Source organism: Taudactylus pleione, unplaced genomic scaffold (assembly GCF_031769625.1).
Source record: "Taudactylus pleione unplaced genomic scaffold, aTauple2 ptg000503l, whole genome shotgun sequence".
NCBI classification, from domain to species: domain Eukaryota; kingdom Metazoa; phylum Chordata; class Amphibia; order Anura; family Myobatrachidae; genus Taudactylus; species Taudactylus pleione.
Window position 1 is genome coordinate 747,297 of NW_028284905.1, and position 20,204 is coordinate 767,500.

Genomic DNA, 20,204 nt, shown 5'->3' on the forward strand with positions numbered 1-20,204 from the left:
CAGTAAGTACAGCTCCAAAAAATTGATGCTAATGTTAAGTGAATTGTATGATAAAATATTTATTCTTACTTGGTCTATTGGATCTAAAATCTACGGCCTCGGATTTTTAGGATTAATTTTATAACGTGAATACAAGCCCAAGTCATCATCTGTTTCTTTAGAGCTATAGAGGAGAGACTTGAGTTTCCCATCGACTCGCATACTCTGAGCATGAAGCGCCAAGAAATGCAGCAAAATCCTTTTATAGCATCTAGCGCTAAGACGACAGTGGTTCACCTGGTATTATCAGAAGCCTGTGATGAACCCGACTATGGGATAAATGTAACAGCCTGCGCGATGCGGGCATCGGGGAATTCCTGGCGAGCCTGCCCAATGGTTTAAGGGGAAATTCATTTAAAAGGCAAAACCAGCCTGGTGTTGCCTTAGTAATGATAACTAATTCACTAGATGCCAGGAGCTATTTGTTGAATGCAGTTGTGTCTTCATGGGAAACCTGCTTATCCTGCTTTGGGGTAAAGACTGATTTTAAATCTCCCTATAGAATGACCTGGCTTTCCGCTACTCGCCCATTGTGTCAGAATAAAGACAGATACTGGCTCACCCCATACAAAAACAAAGGTGTTAGATGTTAGGAAGGCTGATTTTGCAGGGATGGGAAGACGTGTAAGCGAATCTTTGGCAGAGTGGAGGAACATGAAAGGAGCAGGAGAGGTGGGGAAATTAAAAAAGTGAAATATTAAAGGTAACAGACTTTTTTATCAAAAGTGTTAGGAAAACCAGAAGGAAAAGGAAGCCAGTGTGGTTTGGTAAAGAGGTAGCAAGTACAGGTTGAGTCTCCCATATCCAAAATGCTTGGGACCAGGGGCATTTTGGATATCGGAATATTCCGGATTTTGGAATATTTGTATACCATAATGAGATCTCTTAAGAATAGGGCCCAAATCTAAACACAGAATGCATTTATGTATTATATACACCTTATACACACAGCCTGAAGTTAATTTTATAGAATATTTTCAATAATTTTATGGCTCAAACAAAGTTTGTCTACATACATGACATTCAGTTATGTTTCAAATACACCTTATACACACAGTCTAAAGGTAATTTTATACAATATTTATAATTATTTTGTGCCTTTAAACAGTTTGTGTACATTAAACCATCAAAAAGCAAAGGTTTCACTATCTCAGTTATGCTAAAAATTTTCCGTATTTCGGAATATTCCATATTTTGGAATATTTGGATATAGGAGACTCAACCTGTATTGTGAAAGCAAAAAAGACGGCCTTTAGGAAATACAAGCAGGCACAAAATACTGAGGACAAAGAGGAGTATCTTGTAAAGCAGAAGGAGGCTAAGAAAGTAATCAGATGTGCAAAGGCAAAAGCTGAAGGAGAAGATGGCACAGTCAGTGGGTAAAGGGGGCAGAACTTTTTTTAAGTATATAAGCGAAAGGAGAAAAACAAAAGGTGGAATAAAAAGACTAAAGACAGAGAGGGAGTCTTGTTGAGGGAGACAATGTAATAGCTGATCATCTTAATTATTTTTGTTCAGTATTCACTACTGAGAGAGAGGGATAGGGGCCACAGTTACGTTACAGGTGTGATCAGGAAAATGAGGTAGGAACAAGCACATTACAGAGGAGAAGATCCTAACAGAGCTCTCAAACCTGAAAGTGGATAAATCAATGGGGCCAGATGGGATACATCCAAGGATACTAAAAGAGCTTAAAGGGGTGCTGGTAACAGAATTATTCAATCAGTCACTAGCTACTGGAGTAATTCCAGAGGACTGGAAAAGAGCAAATGTTCTCCCACTGCACAAAGGTGGAAGCAAGGAAGAGGCCAGTGACTACCGACCAGTGACTACCGACCAGTGACTACCGACCAGTGAGCCTTACATCAGTAGTAGGGAAATTGATGTAAACACTCTTAAAAGAAAGAGTCGTAGATTATCTCAAATCCAGCAATTTGCAGGATCCCAAACAGCATGGATTTAATGGGGGGAGATCCTGTCAAACAAATCTTATTTACTTTTTTTGACTGGGTGACTAAGGAAATAGATAAAGGGGGGGCCATACTGTAGTTATAGCTTATCTAGATTTTAGTAAGGCTTTTGACACTGTTCCACATCGCAGACTGTTAAATAAACTGGAAAGAATGGGATTAGATACAAAGATAGTTGAATGGATAAGATCATGGCTGCAGGATAGGAAACAGAGAGTTGTAGTAAATGGAGAGCAGTCTCAGGAGGGAAATGTTTCCAGTGGAGTACCTCAGGGATCTGTACTTGGACCAGTGCTTTTTAATATCTTTATTTGTGACATTGCAACTGTTATTGAAGGGAAACTATGCCTTTTTGCAGATGACACAAAGGTGTGCAACAGGGTAGACACACCAGGACTGGTAAAACAAATGATTGATGATCTAGGTAGACTAGAAGAATGGCCAAGAACGTGGCAACTACAGTTTAATGCCAAAAAATGCAAAATCATGCACTTGGGTCTCAAAAATCCAAAGGCTAAATATAGTATTAATGGCTCTATACTGGAAACTACTGAAGAAGAAAGGGATCTAGGAGTCACTATTTCAGGTGACTTAAAGGCAAGCAAATATTGTAACAAAGCAATGAGGAAGGCAAGTCCAGAAGGATATTAATACATTAGAGACTGTACAAAGAGGGGCAACTAAAATGGTGCAAGGTCTACACCACAAAACGTACCAGGAAAGACTAAAAGATCTTAATATGTATAGTTTGGAGCAGAGAAGGGAAAGGGGGGACATGATATAAACGTTCAAATATATAAAGGGTTTTAACAAGGTAAAGGAAGGAGACATTCCTCATAGGAAGAGAAGTATTAGAACAAGAGGACATGTTCCCTTCTAACACTGGAAGGTGGTAGGTTCAGGGCAAATGTGAGGAAAAATTGTCGCAAGTGGAATAGCCTCCTATCAGAGGTGGAATAGCCTCCCATCAGGGGTGGTAGAGGCTAAAGCTGGCCACACACTAGACCAGCTTACATCCAACCAGCCAACTTGTTGATTGGTTGGAAGGAAAATCTGGTAAGGAATGAAAGTAAATGACAATCAGCAATTTGCTCCCAAACGCCGGGAAATGGACAAAAACTGTTGTTTGAACAAATTGTTTAGATCAAACATTTAACAAACTTGTCTGACCGCCATTTACATCTGTTTTCTGGCATTTAAGAGCAAATTACTGATCATCATTTACTCCCATACCTTACCAGATCTTCATTCCAACCAATCAACAAGTTGGCTGGTTGGATTTAAGTTGGTCTAGTGTGTGGCCAGCTTAAGACAGTAGAGCAATTAAACACGCATGGGATAGACATAAGTATATCCTTCAGAAAAAGTAAGGATCATTAAGGGTTGGGGTAACTGTTTAAAAATGGGGCAGACTAGATGGGCCAAGTGGTTCTTATCTGCTGTCAAATGTTATGTTTCTATGTGATCGCTAGTAAATGGACATGTCCCATACAGATATACAGAGGGGGGGGGGGGGGGGGAGGAGCTATAGCCAAAGCAGTGAGTCACCAAGGACCTGTCCTCGAAATATTAACCTATAAATGTTGATTACAGCAAATGAGACGGGATGTATGTGCGTAGGATGAAAATCCTCCTCCATGTTTAAATGTATTCAGTTTAGATAGGTCTGTAATGTTACTGCAGTTTATCCCTTTATTATGTTGTCATCCTAAAGCACATGCCAACACGGTCATTTTACCAAGAGCTGGCAACATTAACATGGCATGGCTAGTCCAGGTGGTTAAATCAAATTTACTGAGGTACTAATTAAGTCAACTGCTCATTTAGGGAAATCCTTAAAACCTGGACTGTAACGGCAGAGTTTGGAGATGGTTGGATATTTAGCCAGCATTATGGGCAATGTTAACTCTACTTCCAGTTCCTTTGCAGTAAATTACAGTGGATGGAGGAAGTGTAGCATAACAGCGCGTGTTACAGTATAATACAAATGTTATTTCCAAGCTCCTGATTGGTGGAGTCATATGACAAGTGTAATAAGGGGTGTATATAAGTAACTAACTTGCTGTACTTTGTATAAATCCTCAACGGTTTTCTTTTTCAGACAGTCTTCCGCCATTCAGTGAGAATACAAGCCAGGGTGATGTATCCAACGCAAGTGTGGGCGATCCTGTAATCCTGCTGGATGACGACCTCTGCTCCTACAACAGGGGGGCACAAAGTGATAGGTTTGTAACCATCAGAAAGAAGCGCTCCACAGTATCGCATTCCAGCACAAGGACGGTGAGATCGGACCTTAACCATAGCAAGAGTTCCACAGGGTCAAGCCGAGAGAGCGGCCGTAGTGTACAGTGGGAGCTGGACACTCCCACTCCGGTTCTTCCTGACTCGGGACACCCAGGCTTTGGCGGTGAAACTGCTTCACATTTCGACCTTGTCAAGGGAAGGAACTGGATATCCATAACCTCACGTTCCATTTCCCCGTTGGAGACAACAGGCCCTGATCAAGATTGTGATTTACAAAAAGAAAGCTCCAGTTCTCCCCCTGCAGAGCCAGTTCCAGCAGCTACAGACCAGCCTGCGCACGTACATCCCGCTGTAGATGGGTGCGTTGCACAAGAGAAAACTGTCTACGAAGCCGATATGGAAATGACGTCCAGTGACTCTGCTGCCATAGTTGCCGTTGCATCCACCAACAAAGCACATTCTTTGAAATCCCGATCTAATATACCCATAAAACAAGATGGGACGTCGTTGAGAAAAGTCAGGCAATCTGTCCGTGAGAAGAAAAAGAAAAAAGATTTGCCGTGTGAGCAAAAAAAAGGCAAGCCCACTGGAAGCCAACAGATGACCGAGGCTGCAGTTGAGTCCGCTGGAAATGTAAACCTGGAAAACAAGTTTCCAGTAAACCTCAATCCATCTCCCTCTCTGTTAAGCGATCAGTGCGATTATCGGAGAACATACGTCTTACCAGGACCTGTAAAGCCAAAAATTATTGACTGCTTTGAGAGTGCACCAAATTCTGAACCTATTATTGATACGGCAACTCCTACAGAGCCCGCCGGACAGGAACAGTCCGATAACATCACAACCTCACACAGCGAAACAAATAAATTAACCAGTATTCTGAAAAACAAACCTTGCGCTGATCTTGGCCACAACACCACGGAGGCCGCGCCCATTGCGAAGAGAAAATCCAACAGCCGTAAGAGAGCCTCGAAAACCATGGAACGTTCCCCAAAGAAGAAACGAAAAATAAACACATGCTCAAGAGATCGAGAACATGTAGGAGAGGAGGTCGGTAACATAAATGAGGCTTCAGAACAACTGGACCAGAACATTACACATATCGTTATTCCTGATTTTAGCGTAAAAGAAACCCAAATACGAAGGGAAACCTATGTTGTTAGCTCGGCAAATCCATTTATAGTGACGACAGAGTTCAAAAGTTCTAAAGATAGAAAAACAAATTCTAGGAGAGCGACATTTATAATTCCTAAGCCAAATCCCTTGGCTTCCATCGCAAATAAGACCCTAGACTCTGTAGAGAAGGCTGAGACCTATTCTGAAGAGAAGACTGATTCCAAATATGCGTCCGATCCTGGCTCTGATAAACCAGATAATCACAAGTTGGCGACCCTCTCCAAATGCCCAGAGAAAAAAGCCCGGCTGCGCAAAAAGACTCTTATTGCACCTGCAAAAGAGGATGACACAGGCCTTGATAAAGGCACGCTTGTTCGGGAGAGCACTGTTCATTTATCAGGTCAAACTAATAAGCCAACGAAGATGCTGAATGCCATTATGACCAACATGCGGGACTCTCTAATGATTGATATGGTTAGCGAGTCCATTCTTGATGACACTTTAGAGGGCTCAAGTCTTGTAGAATTCCCATCGTCCACCAACCCTGAAAGTACGTTCACAGTGGGTGGGTTTTCTACTAGTCCACCTTCCGAGCTTTCAGAGCCTGAAAACTGTAATCCCAAGGATCTGACGCATGCGTCAAAGATCTTTAATGTTCTGGATGAAAGCCACAACTGCGAGGCTCGAGGCTCGCTGGAAACCGGCAGCAATCCACAGCGTAGAGCTGAGAAACAAAGTATGGAGATCCAAGAACCAGGTACATATAATACCTTTACCCCTTTCTATGTTTGTATTACGGTTCCACTTGCCATATGATCAGTAATGTGGGTTTCCTTCCTTTTGGATCTGATAGAAGATTTCAAAATGTGAAACTCAACCAACTTTTTTCCTTATTGTTAACTGTGTGATACATCGAAGTTTCTTATCTTACAAAAGCACGTCTACAAAGCAAGTTTATATGATTTAAGGGTCTTAGTTGTCATCTTTAGCAGTTTACCTCTTATGTCTTTATACTTCTTAAACATACATCTCATTGCAAGGCTGTATTAAGTGCTTGTTTCCAGGAAGAGAGCTTTTATTCTGGTTTATCTTCATTAAATATAAAGTATGTGGGTTGAGTTTCCTCAGCAGCTGTGACTCTAATGTAGCATTTTGCATACAGATAGTCGCACACAATATAGGCTGCATATCATTTTAATCAGCAGAAGCTGCCTGTGCGTCCTACTGGCATCGCTGTGCGAATAAGATGCATTTGAAGGTAAGAGTCGCACGAAGAGACACTTTGCGCTACTGAGTCACGCCACGGCATGGCGCAACCAGAAGGGCTGTTTCTAGCGCAAGGAGCCTAGATGTATGAGGACCCATCTGTAGAAGATGTTTTAGTTGACTGCGTGAGAATCCTGCACTGGGTAGCGTTCCCGCTAGGCTGTTTTAGCGGGGAGCTGCGCCCAGCCCTCCCCGCGCAGCGCCACGCTAAGACAGCTTGCGGATACCGTCTCCACCCGCGGGTCGCAGTGTCCCACGGGTGGGCAAATGTGCTGTGACCTGGTCACCGTCGGTGAATAGACGCTGGGCGTATGCGCCTGGCATCTACTCTGCCTGTCAGCAGTGCTTGGGGGCTGCCTGGTGTGTATGTAAGATTGGGGGGAAAAAAAGGGAACATTAGCGTTTTATTACATGTTGTAGCTCCGGTCTCGACAAATCCCGGTCGCCATGGCAACTAAGATTTTAGTCCTGGCGACCAGCTTTTAGAAAAGCCAGGTACTATTGAAAAGTTGAAAATAAAGCTAAATAAAAATAAATAAATCAATGTTGGAGATATCCTATTGGTAGTTACAGGAGTGGGCGTGTATTTCACGGCCCGCAGTGGGGAATGCTCGCCCGTCATTTCCAATTACAGTGGCTTCTCCCGATCATAGATCAGGTCCTTCTCACTGCAGCACTGTTTCAGCAGTGGGGAGGAGAGCGACCGTTCCGCGGGGAGCAACAGCACTGTCTGCCGTGGGGAAAAGAATAACTGCGCCGCGGGGAGCTGCATTACTCCTGGTGCATAAGAGCAGTGACCACCAAGGAACTGCAGATCTACCAGCAGCCGAGGGGAGCTGCATCGTTACTGGCACAGTGGTGGCGAGTGACTGCGTGGGATCTGTAGCACTGGGAGGAGGCGAGTGACCGCGTGGGATCTGTAGCACTGGGAGGAGGCGAGTGACCACGTGGGATCTGTAGCACTGGGAATAGTAGAGTGACCGCGTGGGATCTGTAGCACTGGGAGGAGTAGAGTGACCGCGTGGGATCTGTAGCACTGGGAGGAGTAGAGTGACCGCGTGGGATCTGTAGCACTGGGAGTAGAAGAGTGACCGCTGGGGAGTTGCAGGACTGCTGACTGGGGAGGTAGTGTGTGTGTCCTCCAGGGAGCTGTGAGTGACTACTTCTATTCTATTAGACTGTGCTTGCACTATAATATTGTTACTAATAGCGGGCACTCCTGTCTGTCACACTATCTAAGTGCACTGCTATAGTTATGGGGTACTCCTGTGTGTGACGCATTATGAATTGGGGGCTAGGTAAGGAATATGGTAGGTTATATTTCCCCTTCGTGGTAAGGACCTGGCGGTGACGTGCAGTGAGGGTGGAAGTGCGGTTCCATGCCCATAAAAGCCATCGAAAGAAGAAATTTGTACCCTTGTGGGCTCACTTCGCTCGCCACAAGATTACATCCCCCCTCTATGTCCACGTGGATGGTAGGGAATGACGTTGGACAGTAACTGATGACATTAGGGTCCACTCCGTGAAGGGGATCTAGATGCTGCCTAAGGAGTATGTGTAGTAGCCTATACAAGTTTTAGTATATTTTGGCCGGGCGCAGTGGTCTGGCCCCTAAACTTTACAACTGGCTCCTAGATTTTGCAAAAATTTGTCGACCCCCTGTAGTAGCTGATCTGTAGGAAAACAAAACTCTAATACGGCAGATGCCAATCAATCCTCATGAAAACGCTGGGTGCGGCCCTTGTGCACTGCCCACCCGGCACCCATTATAGATACACCGGTGTATTCATCCCTAGTACACCTCAGATGCAGCCTCTGAAAGGTGAGTTGTGATTGGCTGTTGCGGAGTATAGGAATACATACGATTGGTCTCATATTGGGAGATGGACGGATGTGACTACAGTAGAAAAACAAACATGTCTGCCACCGGTGTGCTCCTGAGATCTGTAAATGGATTGTATGCTACAGGCAAGTGCGTTTTTTTTTTTTTCTTCAAAAGTGCTATCCCCACATAGGGGGTCATTATATTTCTGCCTTTTACTTGTGAAACCGACATTTCAGGACATTTTTATTGGTTATTCTCCTATAAATGATCACTCTCTCTCTGGAGGTAATTCAGCTTTATCTGCGTTATTCACAATGCTGTCTAGTGTTCATTCTAGCACCCTGCACCAGTCGCAACCTGCGCAGTTCCTCCATTCCTGCCTGGGGTGTTGCTCTCTGCTCTGGTGCTTCTAGCACACTCTGGTCTGTATCTCAGTAGTTTGTGCATCAGCTGATACCACAAACTGCAGAGATACAGAGCAGAGTGTGCTAGAAGCACCAGAGCAGAAACACCCCAGACAGGAAAGAGGTACTGCAGGGTGCTAGAATACTAGGAGTCCAGATTTGTGTGTCCTATAGTGACCAGTATAATGTGTTTTCGTTTGGTTCCGCAGCTATTAAACCTCTTCAGGATTTGACCAACAAAGTGTGTGTCTCCAAGAAAAAGCCTAAGGCCTGCTCCGAGGAGGAGGAGGATGATGGCGACTACTCTTCTGCTAGACGAAGGCGCAAAGCAGTCTCCTACGCGGAGCCTAAATTGAACAAGTAAGCCTTAATGATATGACTGGCTCCTCTGGTGTGTTTGGTCACACATCTTATAGCCCAATAATTAGGCCGCTTTGTGTGTCCAGCTGAATTAAATAATCATTGACAAATGTAAAGGTGCGTACACACACAACGATGTAAGTAATAAACGATTTTCGTTCAGTTAGTGCACGAAAATAGTTTTACAAAGTAGTTGGTTTTACTTTACATAATAACCGATTTTCTGTGTGTTGAAGGAAAAATGTTGCAACTTCTATTGAAAATCGTTCAGTTGGTCAGTCTGACTGAACTACAAACGACAAACGTGAACGCGCATGAACGATAATCGTTCATCGGTTATCGTTTTACACTGAACGTTTTTTTTTTTAATAATTGAACGATAACGTTGTTATAGTTAAATCGTTCAAAAAATTGTGTGTACGCACCTTAAAAGGAGCCATTTCTGCGGATCCGTCACTTACCGTATATACTAGAGTATAAGCCGACCCGAATATAAGCCGAGGTATCTAATTTTACCCCAAAAAACTAGGAAAACTTATTGACTCGAGTATAAGCCTAGGGTGGGAAATGCAGCAGCTGGTAGTGCCCCCAGAAGTAATTCCCCCCCCCCCTGGTAGTGCCCCCAGAAGTAATTCCCCCCCCCCCCCCCTGGTAGTGCCCCCAGAAGTAATTCTCCCCCCCCCCCCTGGTAGTGCCCCCAGAAGTAAACCCCCCCCTGGTAGTGCCCCCAGTAGTAATTCCCCCCCCCCCCCCCTGGTAGTGCCCCCAGAAGTAATTCTCCCCCCCCCCCCCCCCTGGTAGTGCCCCCAGAAGTAAACCCCCCCCCCTGGTAGTGCCCCCAGTAGTAATCCCTAGGGGTTGTGCCCCCAGTAGTAATCCCCCCCCCCCCCCTGGTAATGCCCCCAGTAGTAATCTCCCCCCCGCCCCCTTTGGTAATGCCCCCAGAAGTAATCCCCCCTGGTAGTGCCCCCAGTAGTCCTAATTAAAAAAAAAAAAAAACACCTGAAACCCTCGCTCCTGGTCCCGCCGCTATCAGCTCCTTTGGCCGCTTTGCATTATGGGAGAGACGTCATGATGACGTCTCTCCCATTACCCACTGCGGGAGCCGGAAGATGGCTCCCGCAGTGGGAGCAGCAGCAGCCGATGAGAGTCTGACAGACTCTTAGCGGCTGCTGATTACACCAAACACACAGCTGCCGGTTCCGGCGGCTGTGTGTTTGTGCTGTGTAGCGCTGACCGAACACCGTCCGGTCAGCGCTACACACGCGGTGCATTCTGTGTCACAGTGACACAGTCTGCACCGCGGCCCGCATGGTACGCTACTCAGCTGCGTACCATGCGGTCATGACTCGAGTATAAGCCGAGGGGGTGCTTTTTCAGCACAAAAAATGTGCTGAAAAACTGGGCTTATACTCGAGTATATACGGTACTCACAATCGTTCTGCTTTTAAAATAAAATATACAGGACACAAGTTTTGCCAGGAAACTTGATCCTACATAAGTGGTGTCTGGCAGACTAATGTGTGATCACATCTAGTACTGTGACCTGCGCGGTATAGCGCTCATGCTCGCGTGACATACTTATTCTTCGTTTGCCGGCTCTTCCCCAGTAATTTTGGTGAACTCTCCCGGGAGAGCAGCGCGGCCTCCCAGATCCTGCCTACTTACCTATTTAAGTGGGCAGTGCAGGGGCTTTGTGACTCATTTCGCTGCGAACCGCATTGTAATACCGGGTGAGAGCTCCCAGAAATAGGCATGTATGTTTTATCTTCTGTATTGCGATAATGCCAGCTTTGCGCATTCAATAAAAACAACTTGGCAAAGGGAGGCGCAAACTTGGTGTTTCCCTCACCAACTGCATTAGAGGCCCAACAAGCAAAGTCCCGAGTTCTCTTCTCCATGATGTCCAGACTCGGAAGCCCCTGAAAGACGGCAAAGATGCAACAAAACATTTGGGGGAGATTTATCAGCTAATTATTGGCAGTTATAATTGCTGGGTAACACCTGGATGACCGGGCAATCAAGCGGCGATCCAATGTAACAATATATCGCATCGCCATACACACTGTACGATCGATCCGCTGTATGATGGTGTGATATATCGTTACATGTCTAATGTAACTATACTACGTCGTCCATGGCATCGTCCCATCGGATGCGACATCCAATGCTTCAGAGTACACACTATACGATGGTCGTTCCGAATTGTCACAGATGATATAGAACATAGGGCCCGATTCAGACCTGGTCGCAGCCGCCGTCATGAGCAGAGTATGCAAATCGCACGGCATGGCTTCAGGACGCCCACTATGTCTTAGCGTGCGGCGGGGGTGTGATCGCAAGCCAGTCTAATGACGCCCACTTACCCTTTGCAGCACACGTCATCTCCAGGAAGTGTATATAACAATCGGTAACATCGAGAACCATCAGAGGCATACGCAGTGTTTGTGGAAGATTGTGTGTGTTATTTTTATATATATATATATATATATATATATATATATATATATATATATATATATACACACACACACAAAATAGGCCTGGCACTCCCAATGACACACTGAATGTAACTGCTGCCGGTGCCCTCACAAGGGTGGATAGTACAACATACAAAGGTGCGGCACTCAAGGCATAATAATAGAGACGATTCTCAACTTGTTTAGTCAACGTTTCAGTTCATTGGCAGAACTTTTATCAAGAAAAGACATAACTTATCTTGATAAAAGTTCTGCCAATGAACTGAAACGTTGACTAAACAAGTTGAGAATCGTCTCTTATTATTATGCCTTGAGTGCCGCACCTTTGTATGTTAAATATAAATAGATATATAGCTAGCACCTTTTACTGCACTGTTTCTCGGGAATCTAGGCAGTAACATACAGGGGTATACTAAAGATTTGTGTGGAATATGGACCTCAAGGAGTCTGGACTTTTTTGCATTTGACAAATAAGTGAATTAGAGTGTTATTTAGCCCCACCCTCTTGGTTTTTTTCAACTTGAACAGTGCTACACTTTTTTCAGAGGAATTTTGGTAGCTATCTGTATTGGTTAGACTAGATCAGTCACTTTTATACTTGCCAAAAGGTAAAGACCCAGGATTGCTCTGTGCTGGTTTTTCACAGGGGGATTCATTATTGGGAGGTTCAGCTGAACAGCCAGTGATGCCTGATTGTGCCAGGTCTATGAATTAGGTCTATGAATTAGGTCACTCTCAGGCAAATTATAATACCCTGTGCTCAAGCCCCTACTTTGTCTGTCTGATCCCTCGGTAGAGCCCAGATTGGCCTAGGATATGGGACGATGTCTCACTCAATGGCAACGTCCCTAAATATATGGTAACGTCAGCAGGAGCCACAGCCACTAAGAGACGTTCAGGCCATTCCTCAGTGGATTTTCCTGGAGAAGAGGCTTAATCTATCTGTTCCCAGGAAGAGGGGGAATTGGATTATGTAAGGGAGGACACCTCAAACTGGGAGGGTGACTCCTATTCTGATTCAGGAGTTTCTATGTTGATGGATGCGGTCAGGGAGACTTTGCATCTACAGGAAGCAGCTATTCCAGTGACTAGTTCAGTTTCTTTCTTTAGACGTAACAAGAAACCTTGTCTGGGAAATCTCTTTTCCCAGAATTTTCACATTTTGAGGAAATATTAAAAGAAGCCTGGTTAAAATCTGATTCCAAATTTCATATTCCGAAAAAATAAAGTATCTTTATCCCTTTTCGGAAGAGGATACCAAGTTTTGGGAAATTCCACCCATGGTGGATGCTCCTATTGCTACAGTAGGTTGGTCAGGAATACTGTTATTCCCACAACAGTCTAACACCTAAAGATCCTTTGAATAGGACGAATGAGGATGTACTTCTATATTCACTTTCTCAGGAGTATCCAGATGGGGATCTCCAGACATAGATCTACTGGATTCTCGTCTCAACAAGAAACTTCCAAGGTACGGATCTCTGTCCCGGGATCCTCAGGCAATTCTGGTGGATGCCATGACAGTACCTTAGGTGTTCCAGCTTGGATACATCTTTCATCATTACCAAAGGTAATTCAGCGGATATGATTAGTGGCACGGCCGGTCATTCTGGTGGCTCCAGACTGGCCGCGCCGTCATTGGTACACAGTTCTTTGGAACAAAATGGCAGATGTTCTGTATCGTTTGCCCCTCGTCCAGATCTGTTACTTCAGGGTCCATGTCGTCACCCCGATTTGCCTCACTTAGCTTTAATGGCATGGTTCTTTAATGAAATATCTTGAGGGCCAAAGGGTTTTCAAAATCTGTTGCGAAAACCATGATACAGGCTTGCAAACCAGTTACTTGCCAGATTTATCATTGAATATGCAAGATATATATTTCTTGGTGTTGAACAACACATGTTCAAACCTCAAAGGTTCAGAGTGGCTAGTCTCTTGCCTTTTCTGCAAAGGGGCTGGTTAAGAGTCTTAGATTGTCCTCTCTTAAGGAACAAATTTCTGCCCTATCGATCCTGTTTCAGAGAAAATTGGCCTTCATTCCTGAAGTTCAGACCTTCTTGCAGGGGGTTCTTCGTAAACAGCCTCCTTATGTCCCGCTGGTTCCTTCTTGGGACTTGAATTTAATTCTGGAGGCACTTCAAAAGGCACCGTTTGAGCCATTGTAATCTGTAGACTTGCGATATTTCACTTTTTGAAGGTTGATCTTCTTTTGCCCATTGCCTCGGCCAGAAGAGTATCTGAGTTAGCGGCTATTTCTTGTAAATCTCCACTTCTCACTTTTCATGAGGATAGGGTAGTGTTATGCACTAAACCTTCCTTTCTTCCGTAGGTGGTATCTGCTTTCCACATTAACCAGGATTTCTACTTCAGGGTCCATAGGGTATCCACAGGATACCTTGGGGTATAGGTGTGACGTCAGTCGCTGGGCACCATAGAGTTAAGCTTTTCAGCCTCCCAGGATGCACTAGGGTCCCCCTCCTATACCCCGCCCCCGAGCCAAGGAACCTCAGTTTAGTTTGGTGCCCGGCCGGCGTCGGGTGCACCTGTCGGAGTGGGGGCTAGAAGAGCCCCTGAAGCTTTCTTCAGTGCAGCTGTGGCTGCACATCTGGATGTACAGCATGGACAGTCAGTCCTGACGTCCATGCTGTCTTCCCTACACCCCCGCCGGTACCAGAACGCCGGTACCGATCCGGGGATGCTGGTGAGCATCTGGGATCACAGCTAGCGGTGACCCCAGATGTTCCGGACCATGGCCGGATCCAAGGGGGACAAAGGTAAGCAGCGGGGTCCCGCGGTGGGTCCCCGCTGGTCACATGGTCCTAAGTCCCCAGGCAGGGGGCTCCCTGGGGACTGGCTGCAGCGTGGAGCCAGGCGACCAACCTGCGCTTTCCACTACCCCCTGGGACAGCGGACCGCAGCAGAGCGGTAGCGCTGCGGCGTCCCAGGGGTTAAATGCATGCCAGGGGAGCGCGCCTTCCCTGTCTCACAGCCGGCGCCTCCCCCGCTGCACACAGCCCTCTCTGTATGCTGCCGACTGGTCCTGTGGCAGCGCTCCTCCCCCAGGCCAGCCTCCTCTCTGCTCCTCGGCGGCCATCTTCTCCAGAACGCATGGTGAACGCTGCTGGAAGCGCTGGACGGAAGCATCGTGGTCTGGGTCCCCCCGCATACCTCTCCTCCGCTGTGGTCAGGTCTGTGTATGCAGCGCTGTGTCCTACCAGGCCCTGTGTCTGCGTAGTTGAGTGATCAGCGCTGTTAGTGCAGGAATTGATTTTCTTTGCATTGTATGTGACTGTGCTAGCGCTGCTGCCTGTAACTTTTCTCTAAACTGTCAGCTTTATTACTGTCCCTGTTCTTTCTGCTAAGCCCTTACGGTGCGGTGCTGCAGGGTGGTCTCTCGCCTATTTAAGTTATAATTGGTGAGAGAGGTCACATACGTGGTGCCATCATGTCCGAAAGTGATTTTCCCCTCCGGCTACAGTGTACTACGTGTAAAGTACCGTTAGCGGAGGGGGAGGGTAGCGCGGAGGGCCTTTGCCGGCAGTGTTTGTCCATGGCGCGGCCTCCTACGGTTACAGCACCGGTACAGGAGCCGCCCTGGGCTTGTTTCGCTCAGGCGCTTACAGCCTTAGTGGGCCAGTTAGCTCCGCAGCCCGCGTTTACACCGATGGGTTTATCCCAGCGGTCAGTGGTGTCGTCACCCATGCAGGGTTTCCCACGACAATTGGTGGTACCCCACAGTCTCCCTATTTCCCCGCTCCCGGTTTCTCAGGAGCCAGCGTGGGTTAACTCCCTGACGAGTTCTGTACAGCACTTGTCGGATGTGTTGCAAGGGGAGTCTGTGATGCGGCCGCATAAACGGCCGGTGGCGTCTGTCGGCTCCTTATGAGGATGACGAGGGGACGTCTGATGATGGGGAGATTCTGGATCCTTACGATCAGGAACCTCTCCATACGAAGGACGCTGATGCTAAGTCCAAAGTATATATTCCTGGACTTATTCGGGCGGTCCGCACAGCCTTGGTGATTGAGGACGAAGTTCCCCCAGCGGCTAAATCTAAGTATGCCTTTTTCAAGGATGTGAAGGGCGATGCCACAGTCTTTCCTCTTTCGGGTCAGTTGGTGGACCATTTAGAGGAGGCGTGGAAACAGCCTGGCAAAAGATACCAGCCGCAGAGACGCCTGGCGGTGGCTTATCCATTCGCGGATAATTATTTTGCAAAGTGGGAATCCCCTCCACAGGTGGATTCTCACGTGACCCGTCTTGTCCGTAGTGCCACATTGCCGATGCCATCCATGTCCTCCCTTAAGGATGCTACGGACCGCAAGGTGGAAATCTGCCTGAAGTCCGCTTATTCCCTTGCGGGGGGGGCAGCACGGCCGGCTATGGCCATTTGCTGGGTTGCCAGAGCGATGGAGCGCTGGGCGGATTCATTAGAGGCTTCTTTTGATTCCGGCTGAACAGGCGGAGTTGATTGGCAATCTCCGTGATTCGGCCACCTACATCAACGAGGCAGCCCTAGACATTAGTACTCTGGTGTCTAGGATTTCTTCAGCAGCGGTAGCTGCTCGTCGCACCTTGTGGCTGCGATCCTGGAAGGCGGACGCAGATCCAAGAAAGGTCTGGAAGCGTTGCCGTTTACCGGAGAAGTTCTCTTCGGTCCGGATCTGGATAAGATTGTGGCCACGCTGGCGGCAGCCAAATCGGCTTGTCTCCCGTCGGCCGCTGCTCCTTCTGGTTCTGGACCATCGTCCTTTCGGTCATCTAGGGCCCAGGGCAGGCCCAAACCACAGTCGTTTCCTCGACAGGCTGGTCCTAAGAAATCGGCCAAGCCCTGGAAGCAGGCATGGAGTACCAGACGTCCGGCCCCCAAGCCAGATGACAAGCCTGCGGCCTGACGGTCCGGGCCTCCCTTTGGGGGATCCCAGGATGGGAGGCCGCCTGCTACAGTTCGCCCAGTGTTGGTCGACCACTACGACAGACACTTGGGTTCTGGAGGTGGTTTCCCACGGATACGCCCTTTCCTTCCGGCACAGACCCCCGGCTCGATTCTTCTCCACGGGTCTACCATCAGACCGGAACAAGGCTACGGAGCTGCGGAAGGTATTGCACACTATGCTCCAGGCTGGAGTTATAGTGCCTGTTCCATTCTCCCAGAGGGGCCAGGGTTTCTATTCAAATCTATTTTTGGTACAGAAACCCAATGGGTCATATCGTCCGATTCTCAACCTCAAAGCACTCAACAAGTCTTTGCGGGTCCCGAAGTTTCGGATGGAGACCCTACGGTCCATCATTCTGGCGCTGGAACCTGGGGACTACATGGTGTCATTGGACATACAGGACGCTTACCTGCATGTCCCTATTCTTTTGCGCCATCAACAGTTCCTCAGGTTTGCAATCCGCAGCGACCACTTCCAGTTTCGGGCGTTACCTTTTGGCCTGGCGACAGCACCACGTGTTTTCACCAAGGTGATGGCGGTCATGGCGGCTTCTCTGCGGCTGCAGGGAGTCCGCATGTTGCCGTATTTGGACGACCTGTTATTGGTGGCAGGATCTCCAGAGCTCCTGTTACGCCACTTGGACCTGACCATTGCACTGCTGCAACGGCACGGCTGGCTAATCAACTGGCAGAAGTCCACTCTAATCCCATCTCGGAGGATTCTGCATCTTGGAGCCTTATTGGACTCGGAACAGCAAAGGATCTTCGTGACGGAGGACAAGATCTCTGCTTTACAGTCAAGGGTGCGCAGTTGTCTGCACAGCCGCCGGGTGTCCTTACACTCGGCGATGAGGTTACTGGGCTCCATGGTGTCGGTGTTCGACATGGTGGAATACGCCCAGTTTCACTCCAGACCTCTGCAGCACCTGATCCTGTCCAAGTGGAACGGGCTGCCTCAGTCTCTGAAGTCCCAGACGATTGTGCTCACCCCGGAGGTTCGCCTGTCCCTTGCGTGGTGGTTACAGACGACCCACCTCAACAAGGGACGTCCGTTCTGGGTTCCAAATTGGGTCCTGTTGACAACGGATGCCAGTCTTCGGGGCTGGGGAGCAGTTTCGGGTCCACACTTGTTCCAGGGCAGGTGGACGCCGACAGAAGCGGAGCTTCCAATAAATATCTTGGAACTCCGTGCGGTCTTCAATGCTCTCCAGCAGGCACAGTGGTTTCTCCAGGGTCACCCGGTGCAGGTCCAGTCGGACAACGCTACCACCGTGGCCTACATAAACAGGCAAGGAGGAACTCGCAGTCGGGCGGCTCTCGTAGAGGTCTCTCGGATCCTGGTTTGGGCGGAGCGCAATCTTCCGGCCATATCAGCGGTCTTCATCCCGGGAGTGCTAAATTGGGAGGCGGACTTTCTAAGTCGCCAGGACGTTCATCCGGGGGAATGGTCCCTGCACCCGGACGTTTTTCACCTACTGGTGGACAGGTGGGGTCTTCCAGAAATCGACCTCATGGCGTCCCGGCACAACAACAAGTTGCCGGTGTACGGGTCTCGCACAAGAGACGAAGGGGCGTCTCTGGTGGATGCTCTGTCCGTCCGGTGGACGTTCCGGTTCGCATACCTGTTCCCTCCGGTCTCCCTTCTTCCACGGGTAATCCGGAAATTCAAACAGGAAGGAGGGACGCTCCTGTTGATAGCTCCCGCGTGGCCCAGACGGCACTGGTTCTCAGACCTTCAGGGTCTGTCCGTGGACAGTCCTCTGCGGTTGCCGCTACGACCGGACCTTCTGTCTCAGGGTCCTTGCCTTCACCTGGACCTGACTCGGCTGTCTTTGACGGCGTGGCTGTTGAGACGGCCATGCTTAGGTCCCGGGGGTTTTCCAGCTCTGTGGTGCGTACCATGTTACGAGCTCGGAAACCGTCTTCCGCGAGGATATACCATCGCGTGTGGCATACGTTCTTCCAGTGGTGTCGACCGAGAGGTTATGCACCGCGGGAGTTTCGTCTGTCTCGGATTCTCGCCTTCCTGCAAGCGGGACTAGATCATGGGCTTCGCCTTGCTTCTTTGAAGGTACAGGTTTCGGCCCTATCTGTCTGGTTTCACCGTAGGATTGCTACAATCCCGGATGTGCGCACCTTTATGCAGGGTGTTCTCCGCATTCAGCCGCCCTTTGTTCCACCTGTGGTGCCTTGGGATTTGGCTGTGGTCCTGAGGGCTCTCCAAGGACCGCCGTTTGAACCAATGGGCTCAGTGGATCTTAAATGGCTAACAGCTAAGACTGTTTTCCTTCTGGCCATTGCTTCGGCCAGACGTGTTTCTGAGTTAGGGGCTCTTTCTTGTAGACCCCCTTTCTTGGTTTTTCATGGGAACAGGGCAGTGCTCCGCACTCGACCCGAGTTTCTTCCCAAAGTTGTTTCCCAGTTTCATGTTAACGAGGAAATCGTTGTTCCGGCCTTTAACTCACCGGGTCTTTCCGTGGGTGAGGCCTCTTTGGATGTTGTGCGGGCCTTAAGGACTTATGTTGACCGCACTTCTTCGTTTAGGAAGTCGGACGCTTTGTTTGTCCTCTATGGCTTCCGTAAAAAGGGTTGGCCTGCTTCAAAGCAAACTTTGGCAGCCTGGATCCGTATGGCTATTTCTGAAGCTTATCTTCATGAAGGCCTACCGGTCCCTCCTTCTCTGAAGGCTCATTCCACTAGGTCTGTGGGTCCTTCGTGGGCAGCTCGACGTGGTGCCTCGGCAGTTCAGATCTGCAAGGCTGCTACGTGGTCCTCTGTCCATACCTTCGTGAGGTATTACAGGTTTGACACCTGCGCCTCTCAGGATGCTTCCTTCGGGCGGCGGATTCTCCTTTCTGCACAGGAGCGTCCCCACCCTTAAAGGATACTGCTTTGGGACATCCCCAAGGTATCCTGTGGATACCCTATGGACCCTGAAGTAGAAAATATGAGATATGGTAAGAACTTACCCTTGTTATCGCTATTTCTACGAAGTCCATAGGGTTCCACAGGACTCCCGCCCTGTCGCACCTGTGCTGCAGATGGGCTTTGCTCTGGTCACCGGTTTTCCGTCTCCCTCTGGTGAGAATGTGATTCTTGTATGTGTCCAGATCTTTTTTCTCTCTCTTCCTTCTCCTCCTCCGGCCTATGGCTTGATAACTAACTGAGGTGCCTTGGCTCGGGGGCGGGGTATAGGAGGGGGACCCTAGTGCATCCTGGGAGGCTGAAAAGCTTAACTCTATGGTGCCCAGCGACTGACGTCACACCTATACCCCAAGGTATCCTGTGGAACCCTATGGACTTCGTAGAAATAGAGATAACAAGGGTAAGTTCTTACCATATCTCATATTATTGTCCTTCCAGCTTTTCACCAGGATTCAGTGATTAGTGAAGCTTCTTCCTAGGCACTGTTAAGATGTGCTATGTGCGTTACTTGGACCGTACTGCGTCTTTGAGGCCTATGGATTCTCTGTTAGTGTTGATTGATGCACCAAAAAGAGGCTGGCCAGCCTCGAAAGGATCCATCGCTAGATGGGTCACTTCTGCCATTCGGCAGGCATATTT

The 20,204-nt window shown here is 48.1% G+C and overlaps 1 protein-coding gene across 2 annotated transcripts in view; it reads left to right on the forward strand.

The window, feature by feature from the left end:
• Window positions 1-20,204, forward strand: part of SGO2 (shugoshin 2) — a 33,166-nt gene that overhangs the window by 11,081 nt on the left and 1,881 nt on the right. For both annotated transcript variants that reach the window (XM_088450021.1, XM_088450022.1), the window contains exons 7-8: window positions 4,111-6,126; window positions 9,074-9,224. In XM_088450021.1, the coding sequence (XP_088306147.1) occupies window positions 4,111-6,126; window positions 9,074-9,224 (2,167 nt within the window). The remainder of the gene's footprint in view (window positions 1-4,110; window positions 6,127-9,073; window positions 9,225-20,204) is intronic.